The sequence below is a fragment of the Triticum dicoccoides genome, chromosome 5A (assembly GCF_002162155.2).
Source record: "Triticum dicoccoides isolate Atlit2015 ecotype Zavitan chromosome 5A, WEW_v2.0, whole genome shotgun sequence".
NCBI classification, from domain to species: domain Eukaryota; kingdom Viridiplantae; phylum Streptophyta; class Magnoliopsida; order Poales; family Poaceae; genus Triticum; species Triticum dicoccoides.
In genome coordinates, this window is record NC_041388.1 from 664,445,301 (window position 1) to 664,471,257 (window position 25,957).

Below are 25,957 nucleotides of genomic sequence, written 5' to 3' on the forward strand. Positions count from 1 at the left end.
TGGGATTAGGAGGATTTTTTGAAACTATGATGATTTTTATAGCAAATTCGGAAACTACACACCCTAATGCATAAAAATCAAAAGTATCACCCTGTCGGCCTCCTGTTGGCTGAAGAGGGACTTTTCGGTCTACTGTTGGCCGAAGAGGGTCTTTTCGGCCAATCATTGGCCAAAGAGGACTTTTCGGCCAACCGTTGGCCAAAGAGGACTTCTCAGCCAACCGTTGGCCAAAAAGTCCCTCTTCAGCCAATGGTAGGCCAAAAAGTGGTCTTCGGTCAACACGTGCTCTCCTGTTTTAAAAAATTCATATCAATTAGGACTTTTAGTATTTTAATTTGATTCTTTTTGCATTAGATTAGAAATTTTATGAAGTTTCTGTAAATATCAAGTTTGACTAGATTTGAAAATTTAAATTTAAATTTTCATGAATTTGCTCAAATCACTAGATTGCCTATAATTTGAGTTAGGAGTATTTTTTAGATGATTCTTTTTTGCTACTGGTTCTTTGTGACTTTGTTTATCAGTAGTAATTAATTGGCAAATTTTAGGATTATTTAAAATTAGATTTTTATGAAAACAATTCTGTTTCAGTGTTTTATAGGTTTTGTGCTATTTCTTTTAATTTTAATTAATCTAAATTATTTTCTTTAGATTTTTTGACATATTCTTTTAGTTTCTGTTAATTTATCAGTAGCTATTTATTTGTAGTATTTTTGCATTTCATTTCTTTTATCCTACTAGAAAACTTTGAGCTTGATAGGAGTTTATATTTAAAAGTGCCTTATAAATCCTGTACAACCATTGCCGTTTTATACATGAAAAAACTATACTTTCCCGCAATCTTTTTCCCTCCATTTTCTTTCCTGCCATTTTCTGTGCTGCCATTTTCTCCCGCCATTTTCTTTCCCGCCATTCTCTCCCGCCACACTAAGGAGGCCAGTGTAGTCTCGTCAAGATGTCCGGTTATCCTTTTGATCGTAGTTGTTTTCACCATAGTGTGTTCAAATGTCTTTTGGGTTTAGACACCAGTTTCACGATAGACAATAGGATAGTTCCATGGGACGAACTCCTTAGTAGTGACACCTTACTGAATGAGTTGGCTCACGCATTAAGTAGGTGCGGGTAGCCTGGAAGGACCTTTGAGGAGATACGAAAAGAACGTCTCAGGTTGCATGGAAGATGGAAGAAGCAACAACATAAGGGTGAAGCATTCCTAAAGGCTGCAACAGAACATACTTATTTATGGACCCAAGACAACGAGGACGAAGACGATATTTTCATGCCGAGCACCAAGGGCAAGAGTACCGCATCGTCAAAGGGCAATAGTACCACATCATCAAAGGGCAAGAGTGTTGCATCGGCGGAGGATGACGATGATGCCTTCATGTGGAGTGTGAAACACTCTCTAAGAGAAGTCATTAGTGTGAAACACTCTCCGATGATGTAACGCCCCGAGACCGATGTGCCAGGTGTCGTCCAGTTATTCGCTGTTGTTGCCTTATCTTTGCTTGCGTGTCATGCATTGCATATCATGTCATCATGTGCATTTCATTTGCATACATGTTCGTCTCATGCATCCTAGCATTCTTCCCGTTGTCCGTTTTGCAATCCAGCGCTCCTATGTCACCCGGTGTCCCTTCCTACCTTCTTTTCATGTGTGGGGATTAAACATTTCCGGATTGGACCGAGACTTTCCAAGCGGCCTTGGTTTACTACCGGTAGACCGCCTGTCAAGTTTCGTACCATTTGGACTTCGTTTGATGCTCCAACGGTTAACCGAGGGACCGAAAAGGCTTCGTATGTGTTGCAGCCCAACACCCTTCCAAAGTGGCCCAAAACCCACCAAAAACCTCTCATCTTCTAGAGCGTTCGATCACGATCGCGTGGCCGCAAACCGCACCTCATTTGGACTCTCCTAGCTCCCTCCACCTATAAATATGTGTGCCTCCCCGAATTTTGTCGCAGTCTAAACCCTAGCCTCTCCTCCCCGCGCCGCCGGACTTGTCCGTCTCGCCGCTGGACGTGTCCGCCGCCGCCGCCACGTCGCCCAGACCAATCAGGGGCCGACACCTCAGCCGGCCACCGCCCTCGCCCAACCGGGCGCCGCCACGCGTCCCCGCGCCCACTTCCCCGCCGTGCGGGCTCGCCATGCCCAGATCCGGCCCGCGCCGGGCCGAACCGGGTTCGCCGCCGCGCGCTGGGAGCCCGAGCGCTCCGCCGCCGCCGCTCAAGCTCCCGCCGGCCACCCATGCCTCGTCGGAGTCCGTTCCCCTCGCCGGCCTCCGTTCCTCGCGCCTTCGCTTCTACTGCACCAACCCTCGCCGCCATGAAATCCATGGAGCCGAGCTCCCGATCTTCGACGCCGGCGTCGCCGAGCCCCGCTGACCTCGGGAACGGGTCCCGCAGCCTCGGCCTCCGCTCCCCGCGCCCGGATCTGGCGGGTCTCTGCCGTCCCTCACCGGCATCGCCATCGGGCGCCGCCGCCCTTGCCTCCTGGGATCCAATCGGGATCGAGGGAGACGAGCGCGCCTCCGTTGACCCTCCGCATGGGCCTCGCAGGCCGCGATCTCACTGAGGCCCATCTCCGTCGGCCCGCTTGCCTCCTCTCCACGTCTGGGCCGAAGCCCATGGTGAGCCACCACTATTCCCCGGTCGTGCGCACGATAGCTATCCTGCGCCCATGTTTTTTTCACTAAGTCCCCGAAATTCCCAGATCCATATGCCCTTGTTCATCGTGCCGTAACTTTGCATCCATAGCTCCGATTCATGCATATAGCATATCAAAATGTTCGCCTCAAAGTGTACATCATTTCATCTCATTGCATCATTTTCATTTGAGTTCATCTTGATGTCTGAAATGCTGTTAGAAGAATGCTATTTGAGATAATTGTCAGATCTGCTGCTCCATTTAGATATTTGTCATTTTTGCCATGATTATTATGTGCATGGTATGCCCACGAGCTCTACATATGTTTTGTTAAGGGTTTTGCCATCTTTCTAGAGGTGCAACCCATGTATTTTTGTGATGTGTGTGGTGACTAGCACAAGCTTGCCAAGTGAGGCACTTGGTAAGGCTGATTTCAGGGACTTAGCTTTTCCACTAAGTCCTTGACCTGTTTATCTCATTATGCCATATGTTCATGTTGTTTCCTAGTGATCCGTGCCTCTTTTGAGGATGATAAGTAAGGATGTTTTGTTAATCTTGTAGTGCTTTATCCATCCATGTATTTATTTGCAATTATGGAGCACCCTAGCTTGAGTCAATCGAGCTCTACTTTTGTCATTTCGTGAATCTGGGCAGATTGTCTACTTGTTAGCAATTTTGCCGAGGATGTTGTAGTTGATCCGTGCATGCTATGCTATTGTTCTTGCCATGTCTAGCTTGCATTTTGTGTATTCTTGATGGGTGTATGCTTAGCTTGTCATGATTTGCTCTGTAGGGAGTGCATCGAGCTTGTAAACATGCCTACTTGATATCTGTTTTCAGCATGCTTCAGTTTTCACTAAGTCTGAGAACTGATTATGTTTTTGCCATGTTCACATGCTTGCAAATATATTTTCTGATCCCTTTTGGCTCAAGGTCACTAAGGGACTTTTGTTAAGCTCTTTGAGTAGCTCCATGCCATGCTTTACTTTGCCATGTTCAGGTCCTGTAGCATGTAGTTTTGTTGCTCCGAAGAGTGCTATCTGATCTGAAATTCCAGGCTTGTGTTAATTTCACTAAGTCTGAAATCTGTTTACCAAATGCATTTTTGCCATGCTTGTTTGAACCTGTTAATGGATGAATTGGCCGTAGCTCAGTGCTAGACTTTTGTTAAGCATCATGAATGGATCCCTGCTATGTATTTTGTTGCCATGTTTGGGTGTTGTAGCATGTTCATCTTGTTGCATTTATATGGCTACTTGCTGTTTATCGCAGACCGGTGCCATATTTGAATTGCTTGCCATTTCCAAACCGTAACTCCGATTCCGCTGATCTTTATATCGTTTTCAAGCGATTTCATCTCATCTTTCCAGTGGCACACTTGGATTTCCAAGTTGAGTCCAGGTTCATTTATTTCCCTTGTAAATCATGCATATGCATCGCATACTGCATCCCGCATATCATACCATGTTCTTGTGTTGGTTGTTTACTATGTTGTGTGCTTTTTTTCCGGTGTTTGCTTCTTCGGGTTGGTTCCGATAACGTCGCATTTGTGAGGACCCGTTCGTCAACGTTCGTTTGTCTTCTTCATGGACTCGTTCTTCTTCCTTGCGGGATTTCAGGCAAGATGATCATACCCTCGAAATCACTACTATCTTTGCTTTGCTAGTTGCTCGCTCTTTTGCTATGCCTATGTTGCGATACCTAACACTTGCTTATCATGCCTCCCATATTGTTGAACCAAGCCTCTAACCCACCTTGTCCTAGCAAACAGTTGTTTGGCTATGTTACCGCTTTGCTCAGCCCTCTTATAGCGTTGTTAGTTGCAGGTGAAGATTGAAGTTTGTTCCTTGTTGGAACATGGAGATGTTGTTCCTTGTTGGAACATGTTTACTTGTTGGGATATCACACTATATCTTATTTAATTAATGCATCTATATACTTGGTAAAGGGTGGAAGGATCGGCCTTATGCCTGGTGTTTTGTTCCACTCTTGCCGCCCTAGTTTCCGTCATATCGGTGTTATGTTCCCAGATTTTGCGTTCCTTACGCGGTTGGGTTATAATGGGAACCCCTTGACAGTTTGCTTTGAATAAAACTCCTCCAGCAAGGCCCAACCTTGGTTTTACCATTCGCCACCTAGCCTTTTTCCCTTGGGAGTCGCACATCCCGAGGGTCATCTTATTTTAACCCCCTCGGGCCAGTGCTTGTCTAAGTGTTGGTACGAACTAGAGTCCTTTGCAGCGCCACCTCGGGGAAACTTGAGGGCTGGTTTTAGTTGTACGGAGCGCTCATCCGGTGTTGCCCTGAGAACGAGATATGTGCAGCTCCTATCAAGATGTCGGCGCATCGGGCGGTCTTGCTGGACTTGTTTTACCATTGTCGAAATGTCTTGTAACCGGGATTCCGAGTCTGATCGGGTCTTCCCGCTAGAAGGTCTATTCCTTCGTTCACCGTGAGAGCTTGTCGTGGGCTAAGTTGGGACACCCCTGCAGGGATTTGAACTTTCCAAAGCCGTGCCCGCGGTTATGGGCAGATGGGAATTTGTTAATGTCCGGTTGTAGATAACTTGAACCTTAACTTAATTAAAATACATCAACCGCGTGTGTAACCGTGATGGTCTCTTTCCGGCGGAGTCCGGGAAGTGAACACGGTGTTGGAGTTATGCTTGACGTAGGTTATTTTAGGATCACTTCTTGATCATACTTTTACCGACCGTGCTTTGCCTTCTCTTCTCGCTCTCATTTGCGTATGTTAGCCACCATATATGCTAGTCGCTTGCTGCAGCTCCACCTCATACCTTTACCTTACCCATAAGCTTAAATAGTCTTGAGCGCGAGGGTGCGAGATTGCTGAGTCCCCGTGGCTCACAGATACTTCCAAAACCAGCTTGCAGGTGCCGTTGAACCGTGCAGGTAACGCAACCAAGCTCAGGAGGAGCTCGATGAAGATCTTGTCCTTTGTGTTGTTTCGTTCTAGTTGATCAGTAGTGGAGCCCAGTTGGGGTCGATCGGGACCGTGTCGCATTTGGGGTTCTTCTTTTATTTTGGCTCCGTAGTCGGGCCCTGGTTGTATCTGGATGATGTAATGTTTTATTCATGTAATTGTGTGAAGTGGCGATTGTAAGCCAACTATGTATCTCTTTCCCTTATGTATTACATGGGTTGTGTGAAGATTACCTCACTTGCGACATTGCTTTCAATGCGGTTATGCCTCTAAGTCGTGCTTCGACATGTGGGAGATATAGCCGCATCGAGGGCGTTACAAATGATGATGATGAAGCTGCAAACACTTATGACTTCTCTCAGACAGTGTTTCACACTCCACCACCTGCACCGACGCAGGAGACACAGACCGTGTCAGACGATGTTATCTACGGTCGTGGACACCATGAGGCTCATTTTATAAGTTGAGAAGAGAAGATGGCGAGAAAGAAGATGGCGGGAAAGAAGATGGCGGGAGAGAATGGCAGGAAAAAAATGGCAGGGGAGAATGGTGGGAAAGAAAATGGTGGGACAGAATGGTGTGAAAGAAAATGGCGGGAGAAAATGGAAGGAGAGAATGGCGGAAAATAAAATGATGGGAAAGAAAATGGCAGGAGCAAATGGCGGCAAATAATGGAGGGAGAGAATGGCGGGAGAAAATGGCGGCAACGAATGGCGGGAAAGAAAATAGCGGGAGAAAATGGAGGGAAAGAACGGCGGGAAAGAAAATGGACGATAAAATAAATAAAATAAAAAATACTACAAATAAAATATCTACTGTTAACTTAACAGAAACTAAAAGAATATGTCAAAAAAACTAAAGAAAACAATTCAAAGCAATTAAAATTAAAAGAAATAGCTCAAATTAAAAGAATCATCTAAAAAAATACTCCTAGCTCAAATTATAGGCAATCTAGTGATTTGAGCAAATTCATGAAAATTCAAATTCAAAGTTTCAAATCTAGTCAAACTTGATATCTACAGCAACTTCATAAAATTTCTAATCTAATGCAAAAAGAATCAAATTAAAATATTAAAAATCCTAATTGATATGAATTTTCTAATACAGGAGAGTAGGTGTTGGCCGAAGACCACTTTTCGGCCCATTGTTGGCCGAAGAGGGACTCTTTGGCTAATGGTTGGCCGAAAAGTCCCTCTTCGGCCAACAGTAGGCCGAAAAGTCCCTCTTCGGCCAACGGTAGGCTGACGGGATGATACTTTTGATTTTTATGCATTAGGATGTATAGTTTCCGAATTTGCTATAAAAATCATCATAGTTTCAAAAAAATCCTGGGATTAGCATATGAACTTTTTATCATCATTGCTGTGATCTATGGAAAAGAATAAAGGTAAAGAAACACTCAAACCCATACTACCCTTTATTAGAACTTTCAAGTATGATTACATTGATAGCTGGGTTGATGGATGATGACATGATGATTTTTCTGCTCCAACTAGATGATGACATGATGTTCATATATGCATACATCCCTTACCTAAAGCAGTTCTCTTTGATAAAATATGCCATTCTTGATGGTCTATTTTGCGAGGGAATCTTATATGTCACTCCAGAGGGATGATCTCCAATTAAAAAGAAGGCAACTTGCTATTTACAGAAGGCCAACTTAGTACTTGACTGCCTTTTTAACAACATTGTATCTGTGCAAGCTAGAAGAGTCTTATGCAGATTAATTGCTAATAATGGCTTAACAACACCACAACAAGTACAAGTCCAGCTGCATCAATTGAATCAAATCATCCACTTACAAGCTAGGCAACAGAGCCACCACCTTTTACTTTACTCCTAACAATACAATCACCTCTTGCTGCTTCTGTCTGACTAAACATGCATAGAGGATAGCTCCAACACGCAACTAGTATTACATCACAGAATAGCATCAAGAAGTTGACCCCTATCATTTGCTCCAAGAAATGGCAGAAGATGAGGCTGAATGTGTGTGTATATAACTAGGGGACTAATGGAGCCAGATGTCAAGCTAAGGTAGTAGTAGCTAGCAGAGATGGAAGCAGAGATAGAAAGGATGAAGATGCACAAGGGAAAGTCTGAGCTGAGGATGGCCATGCATGGAGGACAGGAGGAGCTCTGCTTCGTCACCTCTAGAGATTTTTTTAGAAAAGGAGGCATAACCCCCGGCCTCTGCATCACATTGATGCACACAACCATTTTATTAAAAATCAAAGAGGTCCAAAAGTCTCCTCAACCATTCTCAAAATATCATAAAGAAACCAATGCCACACACGGCCAAAACAAAAAAAGCCACAACCGGCTAAAATAGATTAAGCTGCCTACACACCTAACCTATTACTGGACCGCCATCCATATCGGTTGTAAGTATCCCGTGCAACCGTTTCCCATCGGTTGCACCCAATAGCCATGTGCGCCCTGTGGTCCGTATGGCTCAGCAAGGACCACGTACGGATCCATGTAGATGCTCTGAAGATGACCTGCAAAAAATTAGTAATGTGTTGTCTGTTAAAAGCCATGTCATTCCAACAATTCCATATAGCCCAAAGCAACGCACATGCTCCGACTCTGATTTGTGCTGCTGTCTGAGGTCTCACCCCGTTCAGCCAGTTATGAAAGAATTGTGATATTGAAGTTGGCGGATTGACATTAAAAGCCACATGAATAGTTCTCTAGAGTAACCTAGAAAGCGGACATTTGATAAACAAATGTTCAATTGTTTCATTTTGATCACAAAAGCAACAACGGGAACTCCCTACCCAATTACGTTTGGCTAGGTTATCTTTGGTTAAAATGACACCTTTGTGAAAAAACCACATAAACACTTTTATTTTCAACGGCACTTTAATCCTCCAAATATGGCCCGACCTTGGGATGTCTCCGGTATTGATTAAATCCGTAGCTAGGTTATCTTTGGTTAAAATGACACCTTTGTGAACAAACCACATAAACACTTTTATTTTCAACGGCACTTTAATCCTCCAAATATGGCCCGACCTTGGGATGTCTCCAGTATTGATTAAATCCGTATACATAGTTTTAACCGTGAAGACTCCTGACATCGTTAACTTCCAAACTATCGTGTCATTGGCATCCGACAGATTAATATCCATTAATCTACGCACGAGATGCAACCATGTATCCCAACATGGACCTACAAGTGCCCGTCTAAAATGAATATTGAGCGGAATGGACTGTAACACTGAAGCAACCGAAACATCTTTCCGTTGTGCAATGTTATATAAACTTGGATACTGCAACACTAATGGAGTGTCCCCTAACCAGGTATCCTCCTAGAATCTAGTTCCTTGCCCATTCCCTACTCTAAATTTCACTCTGTTAAAGAAAGCAACTTTCGTCCTCATAAGTCCTTTCCAAAACGGTGAGTCGGTGGGTTGTGCCGTTACGTGAGCCAAAGACTTCGCATATAAGTATTTGTTACGCAATAACTGCAGCCACACACCCTCTGTCTCTACTGAAAGACGATATAACCATTTGCTCAGCAAGCATCTGTTTTTTACCTCTAAATTCTCAACACCCAAGCCACCCTGGTCCTTCGGTCTACAAATTATATCCCACCTGGCAAGCCTATATTTAGCCTTGTTCTCATCCATTTGCCAAAAGAATCTGGATCGATAAAAGTCTAATCTTTTCCATACTCCTACTGGTACTTCAAAGAAAGAAAGGAGGAACATCGGCATGCTAGTCAGAACCGAGTTAATAAGAATTAATCTTCCTCCATAAGATAAAAGTTTGCCTTTCCAGCAACTTAGTTTCTTCTCAAACCGATCCTCAATACACTTCCATTCTTTGTTAGTTAGTTTGCGATGGTGAATTGGTATCCCTAGATATGTAAAGGGAAGCGCACCTAATTCACATCCGAACAACTGTTTATAGCTTTCTTGTTCCTCCTTGGCGCGTCCAAAGCAGAACAATTCACTCTTATTAAAATTAATCTTAAGTCCGGATAGTTTTCGAACAAGCAAAGCACTAACTTCATGTTCCTTGCTTTCGCAAGGTCATGTTCCATAAAAATAATTGTGTCATCCGCATACTGTAGGATGGAAACCCCACCATCCACCAAATGTGGGATTAGGCCTCCTACTTGGCCTTCTTGTTTCGCCCTATTAACAAGAACAGTCAACATGTCGACAACAACATTGAACATAATTGGAGACATGGGATCAACTTGTCTTAATCCCTTAAGTGTCTGAAAGTAATGACCAATATCATCATTCACTTTAATACCAATGCTGCCTCCCTGCACAAAGGATATAACCTGCTTTCTCCAGGCTTCATCAAATCCTTTCATGCGCAAGGCCTGTTGCAGAAAAGGCCATTTGACTTTATCACAAGCCTTTTCGAAATCCACCTTGAAAATCACTCCATCGAGTTTCTTCGAGTGGATTTCATGAAGGGTCTCATGTAGGATAACCACCCCTTCTAGGATATGTCGCCCTGGCATGAAAGCAGTCTGCGTTGGCTGAACCATCGTATGTGCAATCTGTGTAAGACGGTTTGTGCCAATTTTCGTGAAAATTTTAAAACTCACATTGAGTAGACATATCAGTCTAAATTGCTCAATGCAGATTGCTTCCTCCTTCTTTGGCAATAAAGTGATAGTTCCAAAATTTAATTTGAAAAGTTGTAAGTTTCCATTAAAGAGATCATGAAACATAGGCATCAAATCTCCTTTAATGATACCCCAACACTTCTTATAGAATTCAGCTGGAAAACCATCCGGACCAGGTGCTTTATTGTTTTTCATTTGAGCAATCGCCTCATATACCTCCTTCTCAGAAAAATGAGCTGTGAGGATCTCATTCTCGTCATTCCGAAGTTGAGGGATGTCATCTACTCTTGCCTCATCCAGGCTGACAAAATTCTCAAATGGATCCCCAAACAATTGTTTATAATAGTTAGTGATGTGCAGCTTTAGGTTCTCATGACCTACAATCGTACCCTCATCCTGTTCAAGCTGGATTATTTTCGTTTTCCTATGTTTTCCATTTGCAATCATATGGAAAAATTGCGTGTTGTTATCCCCTTGTACAACGCGCCGCACTTTTGCTCTAAGCGCCCACTTCATTTCTTCCTCTCTAAGAAGCTTCGTCAGACTGACCTCAGCTTCTCTCTTAGCAACCCGATCATTGATGTCTAGATTCATACTTTCTGCCTTAATGTCTAGATCATCTATCAACTTGAGTAGTCTTTCCTTCTCAAGTCTATAGGCTCCACTAATATTCTTAGCCCAGCCTCTCAAGAACTGTCTAAGGTGTCTAATTTTGTATTGCCATCTCTCTATATTAGATGTGCCCCGTTGCTCTACCGCTGACTCCCTTTCAACCAACTCAAGGAAGTCCTCTCTCTCGAACCATGCAGTTTCGAAAGAGAAAACACTCTTGTTACCCAAGTGAACTGCCTCACCTGAATCCACAAGAAGTGGCGTATGATCAGAAACCCCTCTAGGCATCGCCATCACAGAAACTAGAGGAAATTTTTGTTCCCATTGCGTGCTCATGAGAACCTGATCAAGCTTTTCATAAGTAGGAGATGGAAGATTATTTGCCCAAGTGAATTGTCTACCAGTGAGCTCAATCTCACATAGGTCCAAGCTTTCAATGATCTCCTTTGGAGATGGTGATGATCAGGAGCAGGAGTGGTACAAAATTAGGTCATCCACCATGGATCTCCTCTGCGTCTCCAAGCATTTTCTCCATGTCCTTGGTTAGTTACTTGCATATATGGAACTAAAACTGAAACTTATGAGAACTGCACTTTGATTTCTTTAGAGCCACTCTGTTTTAAACCTTGGTTTACCATTTTTTTTGAAACAGAGACAAAAGCTTTGCCTCATATCATTAAAAAGAAGGGGAATAACAAAGTTTGCAGAGGGCCATTACACCTCACACAAATGGAAAGAAAATGCAAGCCTACTATCGCGACATCAAAAAACACAAATGCTTCGCCCCTGCGACAATCCAGAGCGTCGCCTCTGCTTTAATAGCCTCAACCAACACGTTTGGCAACCTACATACATGCTGGAACACCCTCACGTTTCTCTCTTTCCACACTTCCCAAGTAACAAGCATGATGAGTGATGAAATCGCCTTCCTTATGTGTCCACGCCTAAGGACCACCGCGTACACCACTCTTTGACCGTGGGGATCCCATTCCAGGCCGCAACGTCTAGTTCATGCATCCACCCAAACCCTGATCGCATTCCAAATGCGGGCAGAGAACCTGCATTAGAAGAGAAGATGAGCTGCGGTCTCTGGCTCCCTCTTGCAAAGTTGACACAAGTTGCAGTTAGTTTACCGTTTGCACTTCTTTCACTATGAATATATCAGTAGATCAAGGTTTAGCTAACAAATGCTCTGTTTTTTTGTCGTCAAAGATGTGATTGGGCCGACGCTACTAGTCCTCAGTCAAGACATTGAGCAAAATGTTCAGGTGGTTGCTCTTTTTCTACGTAATCATTACTCCCATGTTGCCTTGCATTCTGCATTGCATTTGTTCACATAACTAAGCGACTGGGCATACCGACTTGATTGTGCCAATTGCAGTGAAGTGATTACAGTTACATAATAAGCGAGTTTCCCTTTGCAGAGATTACAAGTATCTCCATGCAACAGACTCTTTGGAATACGCGAGCTTGACGGCGATGGTGATGAAGGAAGTGGTGGAAGGGACCTCAAAGAAGACCAATAGTTGCGCCAGGGCAATTATCTGGTTGGCCAGGTAACATATGCTGTTTTATACCATATGTGTTAATTCTGTTTCAAAACCTTAGTTTTCATGTGTCGCCAAAATGCGTTGGGTTTAGGTCGGTGAATTTCTCGATACATTTGCTGGAGGGATTAGTGAAGAACTCAGAGTCAAGCCTGCAAGAGATGGTGGAAGAAGCATACAAGAGCACCCTCAAGCCGTTCCATGGATGGATCTCATCAGCTGCTTACAAGGTATGACCACTTTACTTTGATCAGCTGACATACTGCTGTTCATCATCACGTCTTTTAGTTTTACACGACCATACAAGCTAGCAATTTTTTGGAGATTGTTCACCTGATAAATCTAGTTCATTTATTTTTGATAAATGGCAATACATTAGTACTATCAAGCTGTTATTGCAGCCATTAGCTGGTTTGAGTTGTGTCCACTGAACTAACATCGCGAGCATAATTGCAAACTGTTAGGTAGCATTGCGTCTTATTCCGGAAAGAGACATCTTCATTCAGTTGCTGATGGGGAGCTGCCAGGATCCTGGGTATTTTGGTGAAGATGTCATGGTCTTGGTCTCCATTGTACAACCTCTGCTAGAGGAGATAAATGCCATTTTGGTCGGTGTTCCCCATTATGCACACACACACATTCTTAATGAAACAGTCACTGCATTGCACTGAAGATATGTGTTTCCTGATGCAGTTCATGATTGTTAATATACAGGTAAAGCAACGGCTGGAAAGGCTAAAATCCACCTGAAACACAAGGATGAACAGTCACCTGATGAATCCGCGCATCTACCACTGTATTGCATAACCTAACGGTTAACATTTGACAAAGCATAGGCTTTCATACACCCCCTTATCTAGCCATTCATTTCCGCATCAAGATTCGTGCGAGCACTTTTGTCTTTTTTGTTTCTTCCAAATAAAACAACATATGAACTATAAACTTTGGAGGACAACAAAACATTCTAACCAGAATGTTAGAAAAAACTTTCAGATTTTTTGTGAAACATATATACTAAAACTAATATTTTTTACCCCCCCAAAAATCTCATTTTGTATGTTTATGTCGTACCAAAAAATCTGAAAGTTTTTTTCCCACATTGTAGTTAGAATGTTTTGTTGTCCTGGAAAGTTTGAAGTTCATATATTGTTTCATTTTGAAGAAACAAAAAAGAGAAATATGCATGTAACACGTTAATTGTGTAGCACGGATCTCAAAGCAAGATTGTAGGGTATGGATAGGAGGTGTGGAAGCCTGAGCTTTTATAAATCCACATTCCTAAGCTAACTAACCTGCCTTGCCTTGTAAAAATGAAAGGTAAGGACTTGAAATGCAGGGCTTGTGCGCTTTTCTGCAGCGATCTTCTGTTTTAGAGAAGTTGACAGATCTTTAAGCACGGTATTTACGTTTGATCCACATTCCCCAGTTTGATTTATATAATCATTCACACACATCTTTTTTGTTTTCCATGCGTACATGTTTTCTCTTAAGAAATGTATACCAGTACATGTTTTCTCTTAAGATTTATGAACTTGTGTGGATGAGAAGCGAAAAGGTGACAACACCGTTCATGCTTTCGCCAAAAGCGATCACCGAGAATCTTCTTCTTGGTCACTTATAATTGATATATAAGGTGTAACATATTTGTTGTGTTCTTCTTGCTGTCTGCAAGATACAGAAACAAAGCAAATCTTGATTCTTCACCTAATCTCTTCAGATGAGGCTGAGGATGACAACCAAAGATGTTTGCGTTGTCGTGTCGCCGGTCAGCAGAAAGCTAGCTACGCGCAAAGTTACTACTTTTTTTAGTTATCGTATACTCAAGCTGGTGATGATATATGCAAGTGTTGGAAATATGAGCAATTTACCAAATAATTTTGCTAACGGAAATGCTAGATAAAGCATGACTAATATAGCAGAGATAAAACAAGTCATGCAATCTGACAGAGTGAAGGTAAATAGCATCTGCATATATGAACTTGAAATAAACACATCTAGAACAGACACTAGATGAAGTTGCATATATGAAGTAGCACCTATCATATGTAGGGCAGAAACTAGAGCAAAGAACTGTGGCAGGACATCTAACAGAAAGAGCAAGAACACGTACGGAACAGCAGCAGAAGAAGCACTGGACTTGGGGTCGACATCCTCTCCAGCCATGTCGTCGATGAGGTTGTCGACATCGAGGAAGAAGTCCTCGTCGGGGAAGTAGTCGTCGGAGTCCGTGATGAAGAAGTCAGTAGTTGCGCGGAGCGCTCCCCAAAAACTTTATCACGCTTCTCCCATACAAGACTCAAAAGGTGTGGTTCCGGAGGCCTACTGTCCCGACCTGCGGTGCATGCTGCAAGCCGGGATGGGGAAGATCGTAGCAGCAATGCAGTGCTCAGGAACTTTGTGGCGAGAGGGAGGGGATCTTCTGGTGTGTCTCTCTGGAGAGGAGCGACCTCTCTTATATAGGCACAGGAGAAGGACGCGAACAGGCTGCGGCGGGAGGTGAAGCAATGAAGGGAGACAAAGTGAACAGGCAGCGGCCAAAGAGGCGCGCCGTTCGGATTCAGTGTCCACTACAGAAAACGTTTCAGCTTCCACGTGACCTTTCGCATACCCGTCGTGCGTGGCAAAAATTTAGACATCGGCTCGGCTCATTCCCGCAACCCGCGTCACGTCGTGACGAGGCATGGCGTGGCATGGCGAGGCGGGCGGAGGAGGAGGAGCGCACGTGGATGTCCCTCTTGTTCTCATGCTCATACATGTGGGGAAAGAACCTCCCTTATAAAGAGGTCCAACTCCCTCTAAACTAGCAATGTAGGACTAAACTTTTGTTCCACCTCTTGCCTTCCACGAATGGGCTGCGTGGGCCTCTAGGATTTATTAGGAATTTCTGAAACTGCTATTGGGCTAGGCCCAAAATAGACAAAATTCCAGCAATCCCCCACCAGATCCCAGAGGCACACAAAATTTGCCTTTGGTTCGAAAACACTGTTTTATATACCGGTACTACATTGGAGACTGTTAAGTTGAACTTCCACCTAGAACTCTATGCTACACTAGTAAGCAACTTGAACAGTGGACTAGGCCTTGTACTGCAAGTTTTTTGCGAATCTAGCTTCACATAAAGCCTTGACCAATACGTGGCTACCGTGGGTCTTCCCCGCGGGTGGAGCTTATGCGTCATACTCCGAGACCTTTCATGAGTTTACTAGAGAGAACCCTACTCTCATAGATTGCGACGTTTGACAATCAGACTCATATAGGTGTGTTCTTCAAAAGATGTTCTGCAGGACGACATCTCTGCTTCAATGAGCCACTTAGAACACATTAAGATATACACCAACTTGCCATGCAGATTAGGAGAGTATTGCATCTTCATGGAGTGGTCTTGTTGATAATAAGGATACTCTCCTCTCAGTTGACCAACACCTTGTCTTCCACATCTAATTCACGGGATCTCCGATCACAAAGAATAGGTTACCACTGTGAACAACTCATATTGTGGGTCTCATACCCATCTCCCTCAATGCATTATCTATCACATTACGTGATAGACCCTTAGTAAAAGGATCTGCCAGGTTCTTAGACGTTTGGATATAATCCAATGCAATAACTCCGGAGTTCTTTATTTTCCTGACAGACTTTAACCTTCTCTGAACGTGTCTTGATGACTTGATGTTATCCTTTGAGCTTCTCACTTTTGTGATCACAGTTTGATTGTCACAGTTCATAAGGATACCCGGTACAAGTTTCTCAACAACCGACAAGTCATTCAGGAGCCGACGAAGCCAATCTGCTTCGACCTTAGCTGTATCTAGTGCTGTGAGTTCTGCTTCCATTGTTGACCTCGTTAAGATGGTCTGCTTGCAAAACTTCCAAGAAACAGCGCCACCTCCATGAGTGAATACATAACCGCTCGTGGACTTTATCTCATCAGCATCTGAGATCCAGTTTGAGTCACTATACCCTTCAAGCACCTTTGGGTGCCTAGTGTAGTGAATTCCATAATTCGCAGTGCCTTTCAAATAACGCAGAACTCTCTCTAGAGATTTCCAATGCACATCTCCTGGTTTTGAAAAAAATCGACTGAGTTTGCTAACAGCAAAAGAGATGTCAGGTCTTGTAGCACTGGCTAAGTACATAAGCGAGCCAATAATCTGAGAATATTTCAATTGATCTCTAGCAATTCTTCGATCCTTTCGAACCAGCACACTAGCATCATATGGTGTTGGAGAGGGCTTGCAGTCACTATAGCCAAAGCAACTCAAGATCTTTTCCACATAGTGAGATTGAAGCAATGTAGTCCCACCATCATCGTCTCTCAACAACTTGATGTTCAAGACATCAGCCACTCCTAAATCTTTCATCTCAAAACTTCGAGATAGAAAGTACTTGACCTCCTTAATAACATTCAGATTTGTTCCGAAAATCAGTATGTCGTCAACATACAAGCAAAGGATAACTCCCTCGGCCCCACCATGGCGATAGTACACACAATTGTCAGCTTCGTTTACAACAAAGCCTGTAGCTGTTAACGTTCTTTCAAACTTCTCATGCCACTATTTGGGTGCTTGCTTGAGTCCATACAAAGACTTCAACAACTTTCACACTTTTCTTTCCTGACCATCTAGTACAAACCCATCTGGTTGTTCCATATAAATTTCCTCGTCCAACTCTCCATTTAGTATAGCAGTCTTAACATCCATTTGATGAACGAGAAGACCATGCGAGGCAGCTAGTGAAAGTAGAACTCGAATAGTGGTCAGTCGAGCCACAGGTGAGTAAGTATCAAAGAAGTCTTCACCTTCCTTTTGGGTATAACACTTAGCCACGAGTCGAGCCTTGTACTTTTCAATAGTACCATCAGGCCTAAGCTTCTTCTTTAATACCCATTTGCATCCTATATGTTTGCACCCATAAGGACGATCAGTTATCTCCCAAGTTTCATTCGCCAAGATGGAATCCATCTCGCTATGAACTGCTTCCTTCCAGTAGTCACCATCTTCAGATGCATAGGCCTCTGAAATAGAACTGGGAGTGTCATCTATGAGATACACAAGAAAATCATCACCAAAGGACTTTGCAGTCCTCTGTCTCTTGCTCCTAGTAGGAACTTCATTGTTCTCCTCCACAGGACTTTCAAAGTGTTCCATCGAAATGGCAGGTTCGGTAATTGTAACTGGTTCCTGATTCGATGAACTAGGCATCTCCTGATTAGATGAGGTAGCCATATCCTTCATGGGAAAGATATCTTCAAAGAAAGTCACATCGTTCGACTCCATGAGCGTACCGACATGCATGTCATGTAACTCAGATTTTACAACCAAGAATCTATAGCCAATGCTATGAAAAGCATATCCCAGGAAAATGCAATCCACAGTGTTTGGTCCAAGCTTCCGCTTCTTTGGAATTGGAACATTGACTTTCGCCAAACAACCCCATGTTCGTAGATAAGAGAGTTTTAACCTTTTCTTCTCCCATTCCTCGAATGGAGTTATGTCTTTGTTCTTTGTGGGAACTCGGTTTAGGACATGACATGCAGTCAATATCGCCTCCCCCTACCATGCCTTGGAGAGACCCGATGTGTCTAACATGGCGTTAACCAAATCTGTTAGAGTACGGTTCTTTCTTTCGGCCACCCCATTTGACTGAGGTGAATAGGGAGGCGTCCTCTCATGGATTATACCATGTTCCGCACAAAAAGCATCAAATTTTTGGAAAATACTCTCCACCACGGTCGGACCTAAGCCTCTTGATTTTTCGATCAAGTTGGTTTTCCACTTCAGCTTTATAGATCTTGAAAAAGTTCGAAGCCTCATCCTTAGATTTCAGAAGATACACACGACAGTATCTAGTGGAGTCGTCAATTAACGTCATGAAATATTTCTTTCCACCTTTAGTCAAAACACCATTCATTTCACATAGATCTGAATGTATGAGTTCTAGTGGTGCAAGATTTATCGTTTCCACAGTCACATGAGACTTACGAGGTTGCTTAGCTTGCACACACACTCGACACTTGGATCCCTTGACAATGGTGAAACTAGGGATTAAGTTCAACTTTGCTAGTCGCGACATGCAACCAAAGTTAACATGACAAAGACATGAATGCCACACATTTGATTCACTATTGTTGCAAATATGATTAACAACTTTATTGCAAACGTCTGATAAGGATAAACGAAACAGGCCTCCTGACTCATAGCCTTTACCAACAAAGGTTCCATACTTGGATATTACAAATTTATTCGACTCAAAGACAAGCTTGTAGCCATCTCTATACAAAAGAGATCTGCTAACAAGATTTTTATTGATGGAGGGGACATAATGCATGTTCTTCAGCCGCACGATCTTCCACGAAGTAAACTTCAGATCGACCGTGCCAACACCACGAACAGAAGCACTTGAACCGTTGCCCATCAGCACGGCTGAAGTCCATGCGATCTGATAAGATGAAAACATGGAAATATCACCGCATACATGCACATTAGCACCCGTGTCAATCAACCAATCAGGAGAATGACATACGGAAAGAATAGTGGGAATATACCATATCCATCATCCTTCATGTCAGTGTCTCCAATGATAACATTAGCGGTCTTGGCGCCTTTCCCAGGGTGACGCTTGTCATAGAGATTAGGGCAACTAGGAGCCCAATGATCAGGATCCCCACACACATGGCAAGCACCTTTCTTCTTGTCATTCTTCTTCTTGAAGTTTGTGTGTTGCACAACCTTGTTCTTCCCATCAAACTTTGCTTTACCTGTTGGGGAACGTTGCAGAAAACAAAAATTTTCCTACGGTTTCACCAAGATCCATCTAGGAGTTCATCTAGCAATGAGTGATTAGATGCATCTACGTACCTTGTAGATCGCGAGCGGAAGCATTCAAGAATGGGGATGAGGGAGTCGTACTCGACGTGATTCGAATCACCGAAGATCCTAGCACCAAACGGACGGCACCTCCGCGTTCAACACACGTACGGAACAGCCACGTCTCCTCCTTCTTGATCCAGCAAGGGGGAAGGAGAGGTTGAGGGAGATGGCTCCAGCAGCAGCACGACGGCGTGGTGGTGATGGAGCTGCAGTACTCCGGCAGGGCTTCGCCAAGCACTATGGAGGAGGAGGAGGTGTTGGAGAGGGAGAGGGAGGCACCAAAGGTCAAGGTAAGAAGTCCTCCATCTCCCGCACTATATATAGGAGGGCCAAGGGGGGGGGGGCGCTGGCCCTAGGAGATCTAATCTCCTAGGGGGGTGCGGCCAAGGGGAGGAATCCCTCCTCCCCAAGGCACCTAGGAGGTGCCTTCCCCTCCCAGGACTCTTCCCTCCTTGAAACCCTAGGCACATGGGCCTCTTGGGGCTGGTGCCCTTGGCCCATGTAGGCCAAGGCGCACCCCCTACAGCCCATGTGGCCCCCCGGGACAGGTGGCCCCACCCGGTGGACCCCCGGGACCCTTCCGGTGGTCCCGGTACAATACCGGTGACCCCGAAACTTGTCCCGATGCCCGAAATAGCACTTCCTATATATAATTCTTTACCTCCGGACCATTTCGGAACTCCTCGTGACATCCAGGATCTCATCCGGGACTCCGAACAACATTCGAGTTACTGCATATACATATCCCTACAACCTTAGCGTCACCGAACCTTAAGTGTGTAGACCCTACGGGTTCGGGAGACATGTAGACATGACCGAGATCGTTCTCCGGTCAATAACCAACAGCGGGATCTGGATACCCATGTTGGCTCCCACATTCTCCTCGATGATCTCATCGGATGAACCACGATGTCGAGGATTCAAGCAACCCCGCATACAATTCCCTTCGTCAATCGGTATGTTACTTGCCTGAGATCCGATCGTCGGTATCCCAATACCTCGTTCAATATCGTTATCGGCAAGTCACTTTACTCGTACCGTAATGCATGATCCCGTGACCAGACACTTGGTCACTTTGAGCTCATTATGATGATGCATTACCGAGTGGGCCCAGTGATACCTCTCCGTCATATGGAGTGACAAATCCCAGTCTTGATCCGTGTCAACCCAACAGTCACTTTCGGAGATACCCGTAGTATACCTTTATAGTCACCCAGTAATGTTGTGACGTTTGGTACACCCAAAGCACTCCTACGGTATCCGGGAGTTACACGATCTCATGGTCTAAGGAAAAGATACTTGACATTGCAAAACTCTAGCAAACGAACTATACGATCTTGTGCTATGTTTAGGATTGGGTCTTGTCCATCACATCATTCTCCTAATGATGTGATCTCGTTATCAATGACATCCAATGTCCATAGTCAGGAAACCATGACTATCTGTTGATCAACGAGCTAGTCAACTAGAGGCTTACTAGGGACATGTTGGTGTCTATTATTCACACATGTATTACGATTTCCGGATAACACAATTATAGCATGAATAAAGACAATTATCATGAACAAGGAAATATAATAATAATGCTTTTATTATTGCCTCTAGGGCATATTTCCAACAGTCTCCCACTTGCACTAGAGTCAATAATCTAGTTACATTGTGATGAATCGAACACCCATGGAATTCTGGTGTTGATCATGTTTTGCTCTAGGGAGAGGTTTAGTCAACGGATCTGCTACATTCAGGTCCGTATGTACTTTACAAATATCTATGTCTCCATCTTGAACATTTTCACGAATGGAGTTGAAGCGACGCTTGATGTGCCTTGTCTTCTTGTGAAACCTGGGCTCCTTGGCAAGTGCAATAGCTCCAGTGTTGTCACAGAAGAGCTTGATCGGCCCCGACACATTGGGTATGACTCCTAGGTCGGTGATGAACTCCTTCACCCAAATTGCTTCATGCGCTGCCTCCGAGGCTGCCATGTATTCTGCTTCACATGTAGATCCCGCCACGACACTCTGCTTGCAATTGCACCAGCTTACTGCCCCACCATTCAAAATATACACGTATCCGGTTTGTGACTTAGAGTCATCCAGATCTGTGTCGAAGCTAGCGTCGATGTAACCTTTTACGACGAGCTCTTCGTCACCTCCATAAACGAGAAACATTTCCTTAGTCCTTTTCAGGTACTTCAGGATATTCTTGACCGCTGTTCAGTGTTCCTTGCTGGGATTACTTTGGTACCTTCCTACCAAACTTACGGCAAGGTTTACATCAGGTCTGGTACACAGCATGGCATACATAATAGAACCTATGGCTGAGGCATAGGGGATGACACTCATCTCTTCTATATCTTCTGCTGTGGTCGGACATTGAGCTGAGCTCAATTTCACACCTTGTAACACAGGCAAGAACCCCTTCTTAGACCGATCCATATTGAACTTCTTCAATATCTTATCAAGGTATGTGCTTTGTGAAAGACCTATGAGGCGTCTTGATCTATCTCTGTAGATCTTGATGCCTAATATATAAGCAGCTTCTCCAAGGTCCTTCATTGAAAAACTCTTATTCAAGTAGGCCTTAATGCTGTCCAAGAGTTCTATATCATTTCCCATCAAAAGTATGTCATCTACATATAATATGAGAAATGCTACAGAGCTCCCACTCACTTTCTTGTAAACGCAGGCTTCTCCATAAGTCTGTGTAAACCCAAACGCTTTGATCATCTCATCAAAGCGAATGTTCCAACTCCGAGATGCTTGCACCAGCCCATAAATCGAGCGTTGGAGCTTGCACACCTTGTCAGCATACTTAGGATCGACAAAGCCTTCCGGCTGCATCATGTACAATTCTTCCTTAAGGAAACCATTAAGGAATGCCGTTTTGATGTCCATTTGCCATATTTCATAATCGTAGAATGCGGCAATTGCTAACATGATTCGGACGGACTTTAGCTTCGCTACCGGTGAGAAAGTCTCATCGTAGTCAACCCCTTGAACTTGTCGGTAATCCTTAGCGACAAGCCGAGCTTTATAGATGGTCACATTACCATCCGCGTCTGTCTTCTTCTTAAAGATCCATTTATTTTCTATGGCTCGCCGCTCAACGGGCAAGTCAGTCAAAGTCCATACTTCGTTTTCATACATGGATCCTATCTCAGATTTCATGGATTCTGGCCATTTGTCGGAATCCGGGCCCGCCATCGCTTCTTCATAGTTCGAAGGTTCACCATTGTCTAACAACATGATTTCCAAGACAGGGTTGCCATACCACTCTGGTGCGGAACGTGTCCTTGTGGACCTTCGAATTTCAGTAGGAGCTTGATCAGAAGTATCTTGATCATCATCAACAACTTCCTCTCTAGTCGGTGCAGGCACCTCAGGAACATTTTCTTGAGTTGCGCCTTTTTCTGGTTCAAGAGGTAATACTTCATCAAGTTCTACCTTCCTCCCACTTACTTCTTTCGAGAGAAACTCCTTCTCTAGAAAGGATCCATTCTTGGCAACAAAGATCTTGCCTTCGGATCTGAGGTAGAAGGTATACCCAATAGTTTCTTTAGGGTATCCTATTAAGACGCATTTTTCCGATTTGGGATCGAGTTTTTCAGGTTGAAGTTTCCTGACATAAGCATCGCATCCCCAAACTTTTAGAAACGACAGCTTAGGTTTCTTCCCAAACCACAATTCAAATGGTGTCGTCTCAACGGATTTCGACGGAGCCCTATTTAAAGTGAATGCGGCAGTCTCTAAAGCATAGCCCCAAAAAGATAGCGGTAAATCGGTAAGAGACATCATAGATCGCATCATATCTAATAGAGTGCGATTACGACGTTCGGACACACCATTACGCTGAGGTGTTCCAGGCGGCGTGAGTTGTGAAACTATTCCACATTTTCTTAAGTGTGTACCAAACTCGTGACTCAAGTATTCTCCTCCACGATCTGATCGCAGGAACTTGATTTTCCTGTCACGTTGATTCTCAACCTCACTCTGAAATTCTTTGAACTTTTCAAAGGTCTCAGACTTGTGTTTCATTAAGTAGACATACCCATATCTACTCAAGTCATCAGTGAGGGTGAGAACATAACGATAGCCACCGCGAGCCTCAACACTCATTGGACCGCACACATCAGTATGTATGATTTCCAATAAGTTGGTTGCTCGCTCCATTGTTCCTGAGAACGGAGTCTTGGTCATTTTACCCATGAGGCATGGTTCGCACGTGTCAAATGATTCGTGATCAAGAGACACTAAAAGTCCATCAGCATGGAGCTTCTTCATGCGTTTGACACCTATGTGACCAAGGAGGCAGTGCCACAAGTATGTGGGACTATCATTATCAATCTTACATCTTTTGGTACTCACACTATGAACATGTGTAGCATTACGCTCGAGATTCATTAAGAATAAACCATTTACCATCGGAGCATGACCATAAAACATATCTCTCATATAAATAGAACAACCATTATTCTCGGATTTAAATGAGTAGCCATCTCGAATTAAACGAGATCCCGATACAATGTTCATGCTCAAAGGTGGCACTAAATAACAATTATTAAGGTTTAAAACTAATCCCGAAGGTAAATGTAGAGGTAGCGTGCCGACGGCGGTCACATCGACCTTGGAACCATTCCCGACGCGCATCGTCACCTCGTCCTTCGCCAGTCTCCGCTTATTCCGAAGCTCCTACTTTGAGTTACAAATGTGAGCAACTGCACGGGTATCAAATACCCAGGAGCTACTACGAGTACTGGTAAGGTACACATCAATTACATGTATATCACATATACCTTTCGTTTTGTCGGCCTTCTTGTCCGCTAAGTATTTGGGGCAGTTTCGCTTCCAGTGACCACTTTCCTTGCAATAAAAGCACTCAGTCTCGGGCTTGGGTCCATTCTTTGGCTTCTTCCCGGCAGCTTGCTTGCCGGGCGCGGCAACTCCCTTACCGTCCTTCTTGAAGTTCTTTTTACCCTTGCCCTTCTTGAACTTAGTGGTTTTATTGACCATCAACACTTGATGTTCCTTCTTGACTTCTACCTCTGCTGATTTCAGCATAGCAAATACTTCAGGAATGGTCTTTTCCATCCCCTGCATATTGAAATTCATCACAAAGCTCTTGTAGCTCGGTGGAAGCGACTGAAGGATTCTGTCAATGACCGCGTCATCCGGGAGATTAACTCCCAGCTGAGTCAAGCGGTTATGTAACCCAGACATAGTGAGTATGTGCAAACTGACAGAACTATTTTCCTCCATCTTACAGCTGAAGAATTTGTCGGAGACTTCATATCTCTCGACCCGGGCATGAGCTTGAAAAACCATTTTCAGCTCTTCGAACATCTCATATGCTCCATGTCTCTCAAAACGCTTTTGGAGCCCCGACTCTAAGCTGTAAAGCATGCCGCACTGAAGAGGGAGTAGTCATCGGTACGAGCCTGCCAAGCGTTCATAACGTCTTGTTCTGCAGGGAGAACAGGTGCATCACCTAGCGGTGCTTGTAGGACATAATCTTTCTTGGCAGCTATGAGGATGATCCTCAGGTTCCAGACCCAGTCCGTGTAGTTGCTGCCATCGTCTTTCAGCTTGGTTTTCTCTAGGAACGCGTTGAAGTTGAGGACTACGTTGGCCATTTGATCTACAAGACATATTGTAAAGATTTTAGACTAAGTTCATGATAATTAAGTTCATCTAATCAAATTATTCAATGAACTCCCACTTAGATAGACATCCCTCCTATCATCTAAGTATAACATGATCCGAGTTAACTAGGCCGTGTCCGATCATCACGTGAGACGGACTAGTCAACGTCGGTGAACATCTTCATGTTGATCGTATCTTCTATACGACTCATGCTCGACCTTTCGGTCTTCTGTGTTCTGAGGCCATGTCTGTGCACATGCTAGGCTCGTCAAGTCTACCTAAGTGTTTGCATGTGTAAATCTGTCTTACACCCGTTGTATGTGAACGTTAGAATCTATCACACCCGATCATCACGTGGTGCTTCGAAACAACGAACTGTCGCAACGGTGCACAGTTAGGGGGAACACTTTCTTGAAATTATTATGAGGGATCATCTTATTTACTACCGTCGTTCTAAGTAAACAAGATGAAAAACATGATAAACATCACATGCAATCAAATAATAATAGTGACATGATATGGCCAATATCACATAGCTCCTTTGATCTCCATCTTGGGGCTCCATGATCATCTTGTCACCGGCATGACACCATGATCTCCATCATCATGATCTCCATCATTGTGTCTCCATGAAGTTGCTCGCCAACTATTACTTCTATTACTATGGCTAACGCATTTAGCAATAAAGTAAAGTAATTTACATGGCGTTTCTCAATGACACGCAGGTCATACAAAAAAATATAGACAACTCCTATGGCTCCTGCCGGTTGTCACACTCATCGACATGCAAGTCGTGATTCCTATTACAATAGCATGAACATCTCATACATTACATATAGATCATTCATCATTCATCACAACTTTGGCCATATCATATCACAAAGCACTTGCTGCAAAAACAAGTTAGACGTCCTCTAATTGTAGTTGCAAGTTTTACGTGGCTGAAGTAGGGTTCTAGCAAGAACGTTTTCTTACCTACGTGAAAGCCACAACGTGATTTGTCAACTTCTACTTACCCTTCATAAGGACCCTTTTCATTGAATCTGCTCCAACTAAAGTAGGAGAGACAGACACCCGCCAGCCACCTTATGCAACTTGTGCATG

At 43.9% G+C, this 25,957-nt stretch overlaps 1 protein-coding gene across 1 annotated transcript; it reads left to right on the forward strand.

Annotated features, from left to right (window-relative positions):
• The first annotated feature begins 7,648 nt into the window (after positions 1-7,648).
• Positions 7,649-12,604, forward strand: LOC119300383 (glycolipid transfer protein 2-like). Its single transcript, XM_037577360.1, has 5 exons — positions 7,649-7,710; positions 11,222-11,340; positions 12,011-12,066; positions 12,206-12,354; positions 12,440-12,604. Exons 1-5 carry the CDS (start codon positions 7,649-7,651, stop codon positions 12,579-12,581), a joined length of 528 nt encoding a protein of 175 aa, XP_037433257.1. The 3' UTR covers positions 12,582-12,604.
• The last annotated feature ends 13,353 nt before the right edge of the window (positions 12,605-25,957 follow it).

Coding starts and splice junctions, on each gene's coding strand:
- LOC119300383 (XM_037577360.1), top strand. CDS start 7,649: ATGGAAGCAGAGATAGAAAGGATGAAGATGCACAAGGGAAAGTCTGAG. Junction 11,341..12,010: donor GCATTTTCTCCATGTCCTTG/GTTAGTTACTTG, acceptor TTGTCGTCAAAG/ATGTGATTGGGCCGACGCTA. Junction 12,067..12,205: donor ACATTGAGCAAAATGTTCAG/GTGGTTGCTCTT, acceptor TTACATAATAAG/CGAGTTTCCCTTTGCAGAGA.